At 37.3% G+C, this 15008-nt stretch overlaps 1 protein-coding gene across 1 annotated transcript in view; it reads left to right on the forward strand.

The window, feature by feature from the left end:
* The window catches only part of LOC140145052 (vacuolar protein sorting-associated protein 45-like), an 88920-nt gene extending 80396 nt beyond the window's left edge, over positions 1 to 8524 (forward strand). The window contains 5 exon segments of the mRNA XM_072166839.1: positions 283 to 441; positions 2484 to 2591; positions 3096 to 3217; positions 4401 to 4532; positions 6079 to 8524. Coding sequence (XP_072022940.1) covers positions 283 to 441; positions 2484 to 2591; positions 3096 to 3217; positions 4401 to 4532; positions 6079 to 6124 — 567 coding nt within the window. The 3' untranslated portion in view covers positions 6125 to 8524.
* The last annotated feature ends 6484 nt before the right edge of the window (positions 8525 to 15008 follow it).

A 15008-nucleotide genomic window follows, 5' to 3' on the forward strand; every position in this document is an offset into this window, starting at 1 on the left:
TATGTCTTTTTCCACACAATTCCATGGGCACCGCCATTAGTAGTATTATAGTATAGTTGTAAATCTCTCCTTTGAACAGGAGCACCATCAGAAAACTGAACCTGTTTTTTAAGTTTTTTCACTGAAAATTCACTTCTAATAAAGGCCCTACTCTTGGAAAAATTGCAACGCCCCGGTCATTTATTACAGACTATACAATATGTTTTAACTGTTGTATGCACAAAATAAAACTTCCCATCTCAAGGATTTCTGGTGATAAGACTTTCATTACTTGTTTTTCAGAGGATAAGAGCTCTTCTTTCCAATACCAAAGTCCAGAACGTAGATGCATGTCGACTTGTGGCCCTCTATGGCTTGAGATATGAGAGGCACAGTAACAACAACTTTGTAGGCTTAATGCAGGCATTGGCACATAGGGGGGTCAGCGATAAACATAGGAAGGTAAGAAATGCGCTATTGTCCTCCCTGGGCCTCAAGGAAGAACAGATGATTAATTGTGTTTTCAACTGATTGAGTGTCCCAGATAAAAGAAGAAAGCACAAAATAAAATGAGTATTAAATCTGTTCATCTGGACTTACTCTTTTTGATAGCAACAGTATCGCATCTCATCCAAGACGCATCATCAGGCTGACTGATCAGGTTGTTGACTATTGACCGGTGACGTCACAGGAGAGTCGCCGGGGCACGTCGTCATCATCCCTATATCTTTGTGTTAAAAATTGCCGTGATAGTACAGCGAATCCTCTCGTTTTTTAACAGCTACGCATTGCGATTTTGTTCGAGATGGCCGAGCGGCTCAGGCTAAGCATACCATGACTATCATATGAGATACCACAGCGTTTCTATATTCTACACATTATTACGATTTGTGTATGCTCTAGTACCCCATATGATGTTTCTATTACAAGAAAAAAATTTGTTTTCAGGTTAAACCAGGGTTTTGTTTCCAGTACGCTCACTTGAAAAGCAGTACACTAATTAGCGGGGCCTTGCAGCTTGCTGTGGATATCTTTTACTGCATTTTTAATGTAAAAATTTGAAATCCAATGTAAAAATTCAGATATATTTAATTTTGAGAATGACAATTATACTTTATAGGTATAAAGGAACGCGTTTAGCCCATTTAGTTAAGTTCCAGGTGCACGTCCTATAACACAATACATATGTAAACTTTCTAATATCTGTGTCAATAATAGAATATTGATTTGGAGTATTGAGCTGTATGGAAAAAATATTTATAATACAGGGTGTTGACACTGTGCGGGTAGTTTGTTTATGCCATCCAGTGCAAAGACTCTTGACTGTGAGGACTCATAAGGGGAGACTAAACAACCCTTGCACAAACATATGTATCAGCGTTGTAGACCCAGTTCTTCAGGTTTGAACAATTCTGCAGTTTACACGCACCTCAAATTTGCCAAACATTCATTTGTGGATAAGGATGTGCTAGTGATCGACAGAGAACATAAGTGGTTTGAAAGAGGAGTCAAGGAGGCAATACATGTCCGGCGGGAGGAACCTTTGCTCAACAGAGGAGGGGGACTTCGCCACAACCTGTCCAGGACCTACGACGCAGCAATCCGGAAACTACCCCAGCGACTCTCCTGTGACGTCATACCATCATTTTATCAGCAATATACCTTCAGGGTAGGCAGGAAAGAGGAATAGGGATAATAAATAAGTGACCCATCACATCGAAACAGACCACTTTGCGGCTAGCTTCATTGGCAAATAACAATGAAAGAAGATGAAAAAATATAATTAAGAAAATAAAAAGAATTCTGAGCTTGTTTTGATTTGCTTCATAAAACATTTTTACTGTATCTGATTTCAACAAGTAAGGTGTCATTTTCAAGCTAAAAAGCAGCAGTTTATCCTAGTGTTTAAATCTCCATTTTCATTTCTGCCGCATGGGTCACATTAAAGTCATAACGTACGATCTTTTTTCAGAATTTACCTTAATTTTTATTTTCAAAACCAATTTTTTTTGGCATATTTGTAATACTTGCACATGTTCTAACTTAAATCTATGAGCAAACTGTCAAATTCGTCCTATTTGTAATAAAACGGGACGATTTTCTGTTGGTCCGACATAAAGTCATAATTTTTAGATTATGACTTTATGTCGGCCACGATCATAAACCGTAGTCTCCTACAAAACTAGCTTGTTTACGCTCCCTCCACATGTGGAGGGAGCGAAACCAAACTGNCCGCGTAGGAGACTAACTCTGAGGCCGCACTCGCTGTCCTAATCCAAATAGTGCGAGATGTTTCGAGTGTAGCTAGGTGAAGTTTATGATGTTGTTTCTTTGCAAATTCCCAATGTTTTTCGCGTCCAAATGTATTGGGAACTTTCATAATGATTGCATATTATTGTTTTAGAAGAAAAAAAGAAAAATCTAAAAATTTAAAAAGATCGTACATTAAGGCTTAAATGGTAAATAGGGATAATAAATGGTATTTCTGGACTGTTTTCTTGCAGCTTGTACAGGCCATTGTAGATTATGGTGGTGAGAGAAACAGAGGTACAGACTTATTTGGGCAGGATAATCCCATCTCAAAAACCAAGAAATTCTTCAAGGGTCTCAAGGTACGTTGAAAAGGGAACATTTATAATATTTGTGTTATTATACATTTTTCACCCTGATGTGGCAATGATGTAAGTGCGCCTTCATTGGCCGCAGCCTCGAATCATTAGCATTTGCCCATAGTGCTGGTGTACGCACACACCCCCAAACATAAAGTTGCCGCATAGATGCGCAAGCAACTGTTCAATGTGTTGATGTCACTGCCACATCAGGGTGAAAAATAGTATAGTATGTGCGTTTTGTATAAAAACTGAAAGAAAATCCAGTGTAAGGAGGAATGTGCATTTGGGCCAAATACCAATGAAAATCACCATAGGCCTTCTAAAAAGGCACAAAAATTCATGTGTTCCAACGAGCAACATTATAGTGATAAAATGTCTGAAAATTTTAGGGTCGGTCGGGTTACGCCAATCAAACAATTTCTTTAGGCCTCATTGGCCTTCAAGTTAATTATTTGCTTTTGCAGATAAATTGACATTAAACTGTAAATGTTGTGTTTTGTTCAGGGTGTTGAGAATATTTACACACAGCATAGACCATACCTACAAGAGCTTATAGATCAACTCATCAAGGGCAAGCTGAGGGAAGGAAGCTACCCATATCTGGGATCAAATCAACTCAGAGATAGGTAAGAGCTTTCTCTAGCAGGATGTAAATCAGTCAAAAGTAAGATAAAATTGAAATAATTGAAAAAAGAGAATTAAAATACAGAGAAAAAAATCTAAAATGTGTGTCTGTTGTTGTTTTCAATAAAATAAATGTGTAAAAAGTGCGATAAACAATATCCCTACCAACCTCCACATCGCCGCCAAAGCACATCTACTTGTGCTGTATTTCACCGGAGATGTGGAAAACTAGCTCACCTAGTTACTAGAATAGACTATTTGTTAATAATGGTACATTACAACAGATATATTTTGTTAAGGGGGTACTACACCCCTCGATAAATTTGTGTCTATTTTTGCATTTTTCTCGAAAACTAATGACACACTGGTAACAAAAGTTATGTATATTATAGGGGCAAGGAATCCAATTACTATACTGGAATTTCAGTGACCAAAGACAAGCGGTTCATTATTTATGATAAGAAATAAGGTACCGCTAGGATGTACCTCGTTTCCTATCATATATACTGAACCGATTGTCTTGAGTCACTGACATTTCAGTGTAGTAATTGGATTCCTTGCCCCAACAATATACATAACTTTTGTTACCAGTGTGTTATTATTTTTTGAGAAAAATATAAAAAATAGTCATAAATTTACCACAGGGGTGTAGTACCCCCTTAAACTTCTTGTAAAAGGGACAAAAAAAATGGTAAAACCAACAAAACATGGAAAGCTATAAGAAAATGGAAAAAACACGGAAAGTGACATTTGATAAAATAGAAAACTTATGGTTCTTTACTAGATCCGTTCTTGACTATTACCGTATTTCGTCAAATAGTCGCCCCCCTCAAATAAACGCCCCCTACCACTTCTTTCAACCAAGATGTTTCAAAAATGCCGATATTTCCATGCTATCTTGTGTAGTAAGCTTACCAAGTTGCGTACATAGTCAATAATAGCGTCAATAATTGGCGAAAATCTGGATCAGAAACCCGAAAGTAAGCCAGAAGTCAGTGTTTCTAGTTCATAGTTAGTCATTTTAGCGTGTGTTTTTAGTTTACCTAATGATTTTAACGGGAATTATCATTCTGAAATTGACCTTGAATAAACGCCCCCTTGGGAAAATGTAACGCCCCCGGGGGCGTTTATTTGACGAAATACGGTATATCATTTGTTGTATATTTTTAATATATTTTGTACTAGACCGCAAGATATCCTTGTATTTGTGATTGGTGGTATCACATATGAAGAAGCCTTTGCTGTACATCAGATCAACAAAGCGATGCCTGGAGTCAGAGTCACTCTGGGTGGCACAACGGTGCATAATTTTGAATCGTAAGTAGTTCTCTACTAAACCTTTTGCAGGCCGGTCGAGTGCAGATCCATCGGAACACACATTTCAATACGGAATAAATGCTAACCTCGTCGTGACATTATCCAAGCAGCAAAGTTTATATCCCATTGTAAAAGCGTTATCCAACGGATCTGCAGTCTACCGTTCTGTTTGTCATGATTTTGACTGTTCAGTGCCAGAAGTGGGTAATTGCAATAGCTGCCCTGTGAACATTTGGCAATATACACTCAGTATATTGTACTCATCTACACATGGCAGCTACACATAGCACTTATCCACTTCTGGCACTGAGCAGTCAATTTGTGCAATGTGATGCAAGAACAGATATTAAGAGTATAAACAAAAGGAATTTTTGTTTTTCCTATCCTTTATTGTGTGATAGATGACAGGCAGGGCCAATATTTTGAGTAGTGGATCCTGGCGCATCTCACTCGTAGCCAGTTAAATATTATTATAATAAACTATACGCTCTTTTATTTAGCACAAATTAAATGTCCGACACAAAACTGTTTACAACTTCACATTTTTCAGTTGTGCATACCGTGATCTTGTGTATGTGTATTACGCACTAGGCCTATGCCTACAAAGTGTTTCATAAGCACGCCTCGACAATACTCTTGATGATGTATAGCCTGATAGATGACACCCGGAATCAGATTTTGTGTCTGCAAACTAGACCACACCCACTAAATAAAAATGATGCATTAACATGTCCCAAGGATAACTTTTTGTGGCGTCCGTCAATTTCAAAACTTCATCAGAGTTTCCATTGTTTCCTTGTTTTTGGAATCAGCCTGATCAATATGACCAGACTGTGAATGGGCTATTCAAAAAGAATAGACAGTTGGGTAACTTGTATTTGAAATACTCAATCCAGTTGTGGAAGAAATAGGTAAAACCATAATACAGGGTGGCATAAGCTTCAAAATGATTGACCCTGACCAATTACATTTGAAAAACTTACTCCCCCTGTGGTAGATAGTTCCAAAATCTTCTACATGGGTAGTGTGGATTTCAACAGGAATAGCCCATTCTGAACTTAATAATGACTTGAAATAACAATTTGATTGGATTTGACCAGATTTAATGAGTGTATGTGTGAAAATGTCAGACTGTGTGGGTGCATTGGGCTATTCCATTTAAAATCCTTACTACCCCTGTGGAAGATTTAGCTAAAGTCTTCCACAGAGGGAGTATCAGTTTTGAATTGAATAGACAATTGGGTAACTGCCATTTGAAATACTCACTCCAGTTGTGGAAGATATAGGTAAAACCATAATACAGGGGGAGTATGAGTTTCAAAATGATTGACCCTGACCAGTTATATTTGAAAAACACACTCCCCTTGTGGAAGATATTTCCAAAATCTTCCACAGGGGGAGTGTGGATTTCAAATGGAATAGCCCAATCTGGGAAATGCCTTCAACCGATGACATTGATCTTCTTAATAAATAAAATAAATGTCAGTATTTATATAGCACCTTTACAGTTTCCACCCATGTTTGTTTCTTTTGTTGTTCACTACAGGTTCCTGGAAGAAGTTTCTGTAGCTCAGCATCTGACAAACTACTAGCAGATGACATCTCAGTACACACAATAATGCACCTCTACGTGCACGGGCATTCGAAGCGAGGACTTGTGATACACACATGTGTAAATGGGGTTTGTAATGGCATTCAAAGTGAGGACATTTTTAGGAATAAACATATTCAAAGTGAGGTCACCTCACTTTGTCTGTAAACATGCATACAAAGTGAGATTATAGCATATACCCCCTACAGGAAGAGTGTTATCCAATGCACATACTCACAAAGTGAGGACTCGAATTTTGCACTTTGTCAAAATGTTCTCCCTTTTATGTGGGAAATTATATCTTGTCCTGGCTTTGGATGGCTCGGCGAACACATCAAGGTCTGTTTCTCTTGGTGAGTGAAGGATTGAAGCAGTTTCCAAAGACTTACAAAAAAAGTGGATGTATATATATATATTTATATTCTGGTGAACAGTATAGAAGTGATTCCAATGAAGAGATGTATATGGTGCATATTGATGATCATGAAAAGGAGACAACTAGTTACTCAAAAGATATTGTGCTTATTTTAAAGAAAGCATGATTTGTTGAATTGTAGATGTATAGTTTGATGTTTTTCCGGTGTTTTTTTCTAATGCAACATTTTTTTAAGTATCCGCAACAATGTTTGGTTTTCTGTAACAAGCCTCTTTTTTTGGCTGTGATATTTGGCTCAAATGGCTATCTTTGTTTTGTTTCTCAACTTTCCCTATAGTAGACTATGCCATAGTCGATTTTTGATAAATAAAAACATGTTATTAATCATGAAAGCATTCAGTTGAACTCGAAATTATACTGATATTTATTACATCAAAATACTTCATTATATAATGGCACTTCAATAATGAACAAATCAGATTTTAGAATCTACCAGTTCATTAGTAGCCCGAGTGAAAAATCGACTATGTACATTGAATTTTTAACAGGACTTTGACCGGGGACTTAGTCCCTAACACACACTGTCAATCATACTTGTTTATCAATCCAATTTAACCGCAAAGCACAAAACCTGTACGTACAAGACGTGCTCATGCACCTAGTACACAAAGCGCCGCATAGTTGTATACACTGTAGTAGTTATCAATGGTAATGGCACACCCGGAGGATTTAAACCATAACGAGATCTGGGCGACCAATCACAAGCCAGATCCATTTAAAGATGCATTACATCATGACCAATTTTAGTTAGGCCAGAAATTGGCCTAACTCTCCATAGAGTCCCGTGTTAAGAATTTTAACCGCAAGTCAAAGTAGTCCACTTGGGAAGCTAACAAACAGAGGGAGTACGGTGATTGAACTAAAGATCAGATGTAAAAATCTATCAATTGTGCACAAATTAATTAAATCAGAGTTTTAAGCTTAAATGCAATAGCCAGAGTATGTACAAAGGGCAAGTGGACTACAGAGAAGTCTATCCCTATAGCGGAACACACTAGTTGTCGCAATGGAAAAAACAAAAACAGCAAAGATGTCAAACTAAAGGGTTCACAAGTTGTAAGTTTTTAGAATAAATTGAAGTTTTGTACACAATTTTAAAAGCCTATTTTGTTTTATACACCTGGTCCAATTTACATTGTTACACCCCATTGACTTTGGTGACAATGGTGCTTTACTGGTGCATTTGCAGATGCATTTTTGAGTTTTGAGATGCAGTTTTGAAAGTTGCAGCACCTTGGTCTATATAACTCATACAAAGCATGCAGAAACAAACATTTGAATAGGTTAGGCCTACTTCATGCAACGAGCCATTGTGACCGAATGCAACAATGTGTGACATTGAAAATTGGACCAATTGTGTCAAACAAAATGTGCTACCAATAACTTTTAAAATTTTGTAAAAACCTTTCAGAGTTATTCTAAAAGATCTAGAGGGAATTTAGAACTTGTGAACCTTAATATGACCAACAGAGGTGGTATTAGGCCCAAAAAAAAAAGTTGTTTGCTTGCCCTCGTCCGACCGACCGTCTCGGCAGTCCCGACCGTCTCGGCAGTCCCGACCGTAGAACTTTTTTTTTTGAAAAAAGTTTTTTTTTGCGATTTTCCCAAAAATGGCATGTATTTTTCGTCTGAAAACCGATGATTTAAAAGAAACGTTGTAAAATACCATATCCTGCATGTTTACGTGTCCGGCTGTACCTGACTGTCGGGTTCCGCAATTTCGTATACCACCTCAGCGTCTAAGCTCTAATACAATTTGCTATCCACCTGCACATTTTGGACGGCGCATGTAGGGATGAGTTTATTTACAGGCAAAATATAACCGTGCATATCGTGCAAGAATGGATACAATATAGCAGATGTTAAAATATGGTAAAAGTAGATAAAATTTGAAAACAGTTGTACCAGATATTCATTTCTTGTTTATAAATATTTAGATTCATGATATTTGTTTGTATCGACTAGGAAGTAACATTGCACTATTTTGTTTCAACATGTTTGTTGAGGCTACTTTTATTAAGAGCACAAAACGCTCGGTATAAATATGATTTCACTTTAAACATGGCGGACACAACACGAGTAGCGCGCTAGCTGTACAGGTGAAGCAAGGGACAGAACACGCTGATTAATATGATAGTTTTGAAAAGCAGAAAACACTACATGTAGGAGAATTGTACACTTCATTAAACGTAGGCCTACATGTAGAAGAGCTACAATTGTTTAAGGTGCAAGTGGCGAGCACAGATGCTGGACCATGGCGTGATGTTGCTGCTACGGAAATGCTTGAACCATTAATTGCATTCGCCGATTCGGTATTCGCCATGTCTGTTTCTGGGAAACGGAAAAAAAAAAAAAAAAAAAAACTTTTCCCGACCGACCCAATTTTTAAAATCCATTTGAGGGCAAGCAAACAATTTTTTTTTTTTCTGGTCTTATGGAACTTAAAGCCACACTTTGAAAAAACAGATGTGGAAATGCAGCGTGTAAACTGACCAGTAGCTTACCAGTTGTAGTCCTACTAATGCATGCCATATTGGATGGCCTAAGGGAAAGTTAGCCTGTATTTGCAAGACTATCCATACCTTCAATTTGAAATAAACCTACTCATGTCACTGTCTGGCCATGGTCTGGCCTGCTGTCTGCCGTTTACCTGGGAAACAATGATTGTCAATGTGGGGCTTTAAGCAGGCATGCCCTTTAATTTGCACTTTGAAAAATAGATGGGGAAATGGGAGTATAAACTGACCAGAAGCAGTTGTAGCACGCATAGCATATTGGAGGGCCTAGGGGAAAGTTAGCACATATTTGTAAGACTATCCATGCCTTCAAGGTGAATTAAGCCCACTCATGTTACTGTCTGGCCATGGTCTGGCCTGCTGTCTGCTGTTTACCTGGGAAACAATGATTGTCAATGTGGGGCTTTAAGTAGCACTGATTTCATACAATGGGAAAGAAAGAGTAATGCATGCTAAATCAATTCAGATAGGATCATAAACAAAATAATAAAAATGCAGGGGATGGACAAGTTTCAAGGTATCAAGTTTATATGCCTTGCTCTTTCTTCCCCATTCTTCACATACAGAAGGATCCTTTTATATCTACTAGAAGTTGCACATTCTTTTATCAATTGACTTCAAACAAAGGATTTAGTCTCTTCTTGTACTGCAGTCTCTTTAATAACTGTTGGGATCAAGCTTTATTGTGTGCATTTTATATTTTCAGTGGAATAAAACTGATTTGTATATTAGAGGTATAGATTTAAACATTCGGTCAATGTTTGTGGGTAACTATATCACATGCAGACCTCTATATGTGACCTGCTACCATGAAATCAGCGTAAATTCACCGCGACTTTATACTCATTTTGTTGATTTCGTGGTAGCAGGTCACATATGTGATGCGATCAAGTAAAATCAGTCGGAACTCAGAAATATTAAATTTTCCGTTTCTTAAAAGATAGTAAAAAGCATTTACAAAGCTGCATCTTGCAGAAAACCCCATTGAACTTGAACAACCAGTTCCAAAGCTATGAGCAATTAAAGAGTTTCCAAAACAAAAGGAAGCAAAAGGAAATATTTCCTTTGTCTGGATATATCTCAAAATCAATATTTCCGAGTTCCGAGTGATTTTGCTTGATCGCATCACATATATTAACCCTTGATGCTTTTTATGCCCTCGTCAGTTGGCTTCACCATTACCTACTTAGAAAATGCTTTCTTATATGTATTCAAATTCTCTTAGCAGTGAGAAAGGTGAAAAATATACAAAACTACTGTTATGAATTTTTTTTTTATACTTGACTGTTTCTCTACTGGAATGCCTTAGCATATTGTAGCGGGAACTTTTTGTGAGACTTTAATTTTTGCACCTTTTGTGGGGTAATTTGAGAACCAAACTAAAAATTGAATACCTGAGTGGAAGAAGGGCCCAACTCCATCAAAACTGTTTTTGAGATATTAAGAAAAAACTTAATATTTGGAAAAGTTTTATAGACAGAATGTTTTCATCTTCAGGGACTTTTAATACATGAACATACAATATTACATACATTCGAAATTATATATGATGTTCCCATAGCAACGGTACAGGTCTTAATACGAACTGGAGTTGGGCCCTTCTTCCACTAATATACTGTAAGTGCCAGTTCCTTAAGCAGGTGTGTTATAAATAGCTACAGAAATTAGGTAATTATCCATTATTTGCACAAGTAGAAGCATGTAATATGTTAGCAAGAAAGTTTATTGTAGTGAAAAGCAGATTTCATGGATGAACAAAATTCCTCTTTAATCCAATATTTGTGGAAGAAGGGCCCAACTCCATGGAGTTGGGCCTTTCTTCATGAAAACTCATGATTAAGTGTATGTGGAAGACTATTTAGAGAGTGAATTTTGGCTCATCTTTCACACACAAGGAAGAACAGTCTGCTGGCAATAAAATGCTGGGTCCAACTCATTTTTGTAAAAAATTGGAGTTGGGCCCTTCTTCCACTCAGGTATTCAATTTAAAAGCCCCAAAAAATGTTTGCCTCTGTGTGAATGATCCATTGATACATGTATATTCTAGTTGAAATCCATACACCTCCTATATTATGGAAAATATGACCTTAATCTCTCACACACGGGTTGTGAATTTCAAATAGATTCACTAATATAGGAGGTGTATAGATTTCAACTAGAATAGGAATCAACTTTTGTTCGGCTGAAGTTGTTAACTTATTAATAGCAAATTTATTTGTTTTTTGTTACTGGATATGTGACTGCGTCAGCGTCATTCTGTATGAACCCACAATGTTTTGAGTCTTGCCGTTTATTAGCGTATTGAACATATTTATATATAGATAGATACTGATCATTGGTACGGGCAGTATTGAAAAATCAAATATCATCCAGCACTAGGCATCACTTCAACTGTGATGCTATATATGAAAGGCTAAAACAGAACTATGTGAATTAGTCCAATGCACCATTTTAGCATCATAATTTAGTTCACCTCAAGTTTGGTAGTATGTGCATGTTTCACTCGTTACAGTATTGAATCGCGCGTGTAAAGTTAAATGTGCTGAGTGTACACACACATGTGTACGGGGGCGGCTTGTTGCTTTTGGCATGCTTGCAGCGCAACCGTGAAAAAAGCATTGATATCACTACCAAATTTGAGGTGAACCAAATTATATCACTGCTGTATACTTTGGATACTTTGTGTTCTAGAAGTATCTCAGTGTCCTATATTTCAAAACCATCTAGACAGGCTTTGAAAGATCAATTTTGCTGGCGCAGTTTTAGTTCTTAGCCATGTAACAAGCACATTTGGAGCTGTGCATGAGTTTCAATCGTTCAATTGTTTATTTGGTACTGGATTTTTTTACCATAAATGCATTTAGAAATATCAAAACTTATTTCAGTTGTTTGTAATAAAATGTTGTAAATACTGTATATAACAAAGTGCCATGTATATTAGCATACACAATTATATATGTCATTTTTAAAAGCAGTATGTAAAACGTGTGATAATGTATGTGTCGTATATTACTATGTACCAAGTCAAGATGTGTATAATTTATTTAAATTTATTCATTGGGTGTTTATTGACTGCAATGTGGGATCAAAAACACAGAATAAATGACTAGTCTGAATTAATTTGGAATGTTTTATATACTTATTTGGTTTTTGCTGTGGATGGAAACATTACAACCTTCAGTTAGGAGACAAAAAAAAACTAGAGGTCAGCGATAGCAGTCACTGATTGGATATGCAGCTTACAGAACACAGAAAACCTCTATTGCGATTGCAGTCTTAACTGATGCTATTCTTTTCTTCAGCTTACATTTGGGCAAAAATATACGTCCAGGGCCGGATTTACCTTTTTGGGGCCCTGGACCAAGCCAAAATTTGGAGGCCCCAAACGCACTGTGAGAAGGCATGTGCACTCAAGTGGCTAAGTTTTTAGATATTACAAGGACATTTGCGTGCGAAAATTTTTCAATTTTAGACTATTTTAGCCCGAATTGAAGCTGAATTTTATTACAATAGGCCAGTGCGCGCAAAATTTTGGAAGATGCACACTGCACAGGGCAATTTTTGGGCCCTGGGTCCGGGTCCATCTGGCCCTATGGTAAATCCGGCCCTGCATACATCGATGTAGATTGTAGAATGTACAATGTTGACATTACTAAATGTGCAACTAACAAAGTACTGTGTCCATGCCATTCTAAACTCCTCAAAAAAAGTTTGGAAACTTTCAAAAACGGTTGTATATCAGAAAATTTTGAAATCTATCTCTATATTGTTTCATACCAGCGAAAACATTGTTCTTTTCTGTCAACAATGATACCTCATTTGTGACGATAGCTTATTCCACGGCTGAGTAACTTGCTTTGAAAGACAGAGCGGTCTCAAAGAAAATGTGCGAAACTGACCATTATATCTGCGCTCATCTTATTGCTCTGAATGAATGAACGAGTGGTTTAATGCATGAATAAAAGAATGAATGAAAAGTTGTTTGCAGTACATCATGTTGAATGAAAAGTGCTAGGATGGGATTAGCTAAACCTCATTTGTGACGATAGCTTATTCCACGGCTGAGTAACTTGCTTTGAAAGACAGAGCGGTCTCAAAGAAAATGTGCGAAACTGACCATTATATCTGCGCTCATCTTATTGCTCTGAATGAATGAACGAGTGGTTTAATGCATGAATAAAAGAATGAATGAAAAGTTGTTTGCAGTACATCATGTTGAATGAAAAGTGCTAGGATGGGATTAGCAGTTCTACTACTTCTGGATTCAAACAGATCAACGCAAGTCAACCTATCTTGCTGGTCACTTCTTCATAGTGGTCATTTGCAAGAAATTTCTAAGCAAACATGGCTCGATTACCAGACCTGGATAAGGCTCGCGCTATTGGTCAGCTTGAGGCTGGCATACCTCAGAATCACGGCAACATTTGGATTTTCCTGCAGTATGATCTCCAAGCTAAAAGTCAAGTTTCATCAGACCGGAGATGTCAAAGACAGACCCAGAAGTGGCCATCCAAGAAAAACAACGGCTGCAGAAGACCGGTACAGCGAGACTGACAGTACAAAACCGTTTTTAATGAAACAGTGTGGTATTCCTTATTCATGTTTACTGATGCAAATGGCGCAGACAATGGCAGATTTGGCACATTTTGTTTGAGACCTGCTTGTCTTTCAAAGACAGTTACTCAACAATAAGATAAGTTATGGTCACAAATTTGGTGTCATTTTTGACAGGAAAGGACAACGCTTGTATTGATATGAAATAATATGGAAATAGATTTCATTTTTTTCTGATATAAAGCCGTTATGGCAAGTTTCCAAACTTTTTTTGAGGAGTTTATATCAATTTTCCCACCAATTACAAGCTGAACTAAGTACAGGATATTCAGAACGATAATTTTTGGTTACTTTAGGCGAAGGGAGCGGGAGAACTGGGAATATCAATCCAAGTATGGTAACCCAATAAGTGAATATAATCAACACAACAATAAATCATCTTTGATCGCATTTATTTAAAAATCTGACATCACCAAGATATTAAGACAGCCCAACAATGTAATATTTGTGTATCACCGATGCATATAATCCACCCGTTTTATGACCGAGCTTTCCTGAGGCGCGCGCTTAGCGAGGGGAATCCTGCCGTCTATCTGAAAACGTGGTAGGGTATTTCAATATGAGCCCTATTAGGAAGGGATCGAGCATATCTGTTTTACTGGGACGATTGCATGGAACTGAAATAAGACAAAAGTTTTTTAAAATGTCAGGCTATTTTAGCCAAAAAATGAAGGTGAATTTTGGTATTTGATGTATCGAAATACGCAAATTTGGGCAATTTTACCTATTTTGCCCCAAAACAGTAATTTAGGGCTAAAAGGAAAAGTGCATAGGACATTTATTTGCTTTAATTTTATATCTATTACATGTAGGATTCATAGGTGGGATGTCCCCTTTGGACAAATTTGAAGGATGCCCCCCCCCCCCATGCATGGGCCTATCACCTGAGACTAGTGGATTTTTTTCTGCCATGATGTGTATACTTGACGGTCCATATGGGGTCTTGGCTGGCCTACTAAATGGGATCAAAATAGACCTTGTCATATCGTGTGAATCGGCATCGGATATGTTCGTCTTTACATGCCCGCGTAAATACACATACACGCTCTTCAACTGCGTGCACTGATGCAACACACAACCATTTTTCAAAACTGGGTCATCACTTCGGAAAACTTCAATATGAAAAAGTCTATTGGGTGCCTGTTACATTATCAGCAAAAGCCTAAAATCAAATGAAAATTGTCATCTTCATCTTTGATTAAAAAATCTTGTATAGTAATGTCAGCCTGGGATTAAAACAATGTTCCATTTGTCCAAGCATTTGGCTGTGTACTTTGAATGAATCGCATTATTTGAAACATATATGAAAATTCCTTTTT

The sequence above is a fragment of the Amphiura filiformis genome, unplaced genomic scaffold, assembly GCF_039555335.1.
Source record: "Amphiura filiformis unplaced genomic scaffold, Afil_fr2py scaffold_122, whole genome shotgun sequence".
NCBI lineage: Eukaryota > Metazoa > Echinodermata > Ophiuroidea > Amphilepidida > Amphiuridae > Amphiura > Amphiura filiformis.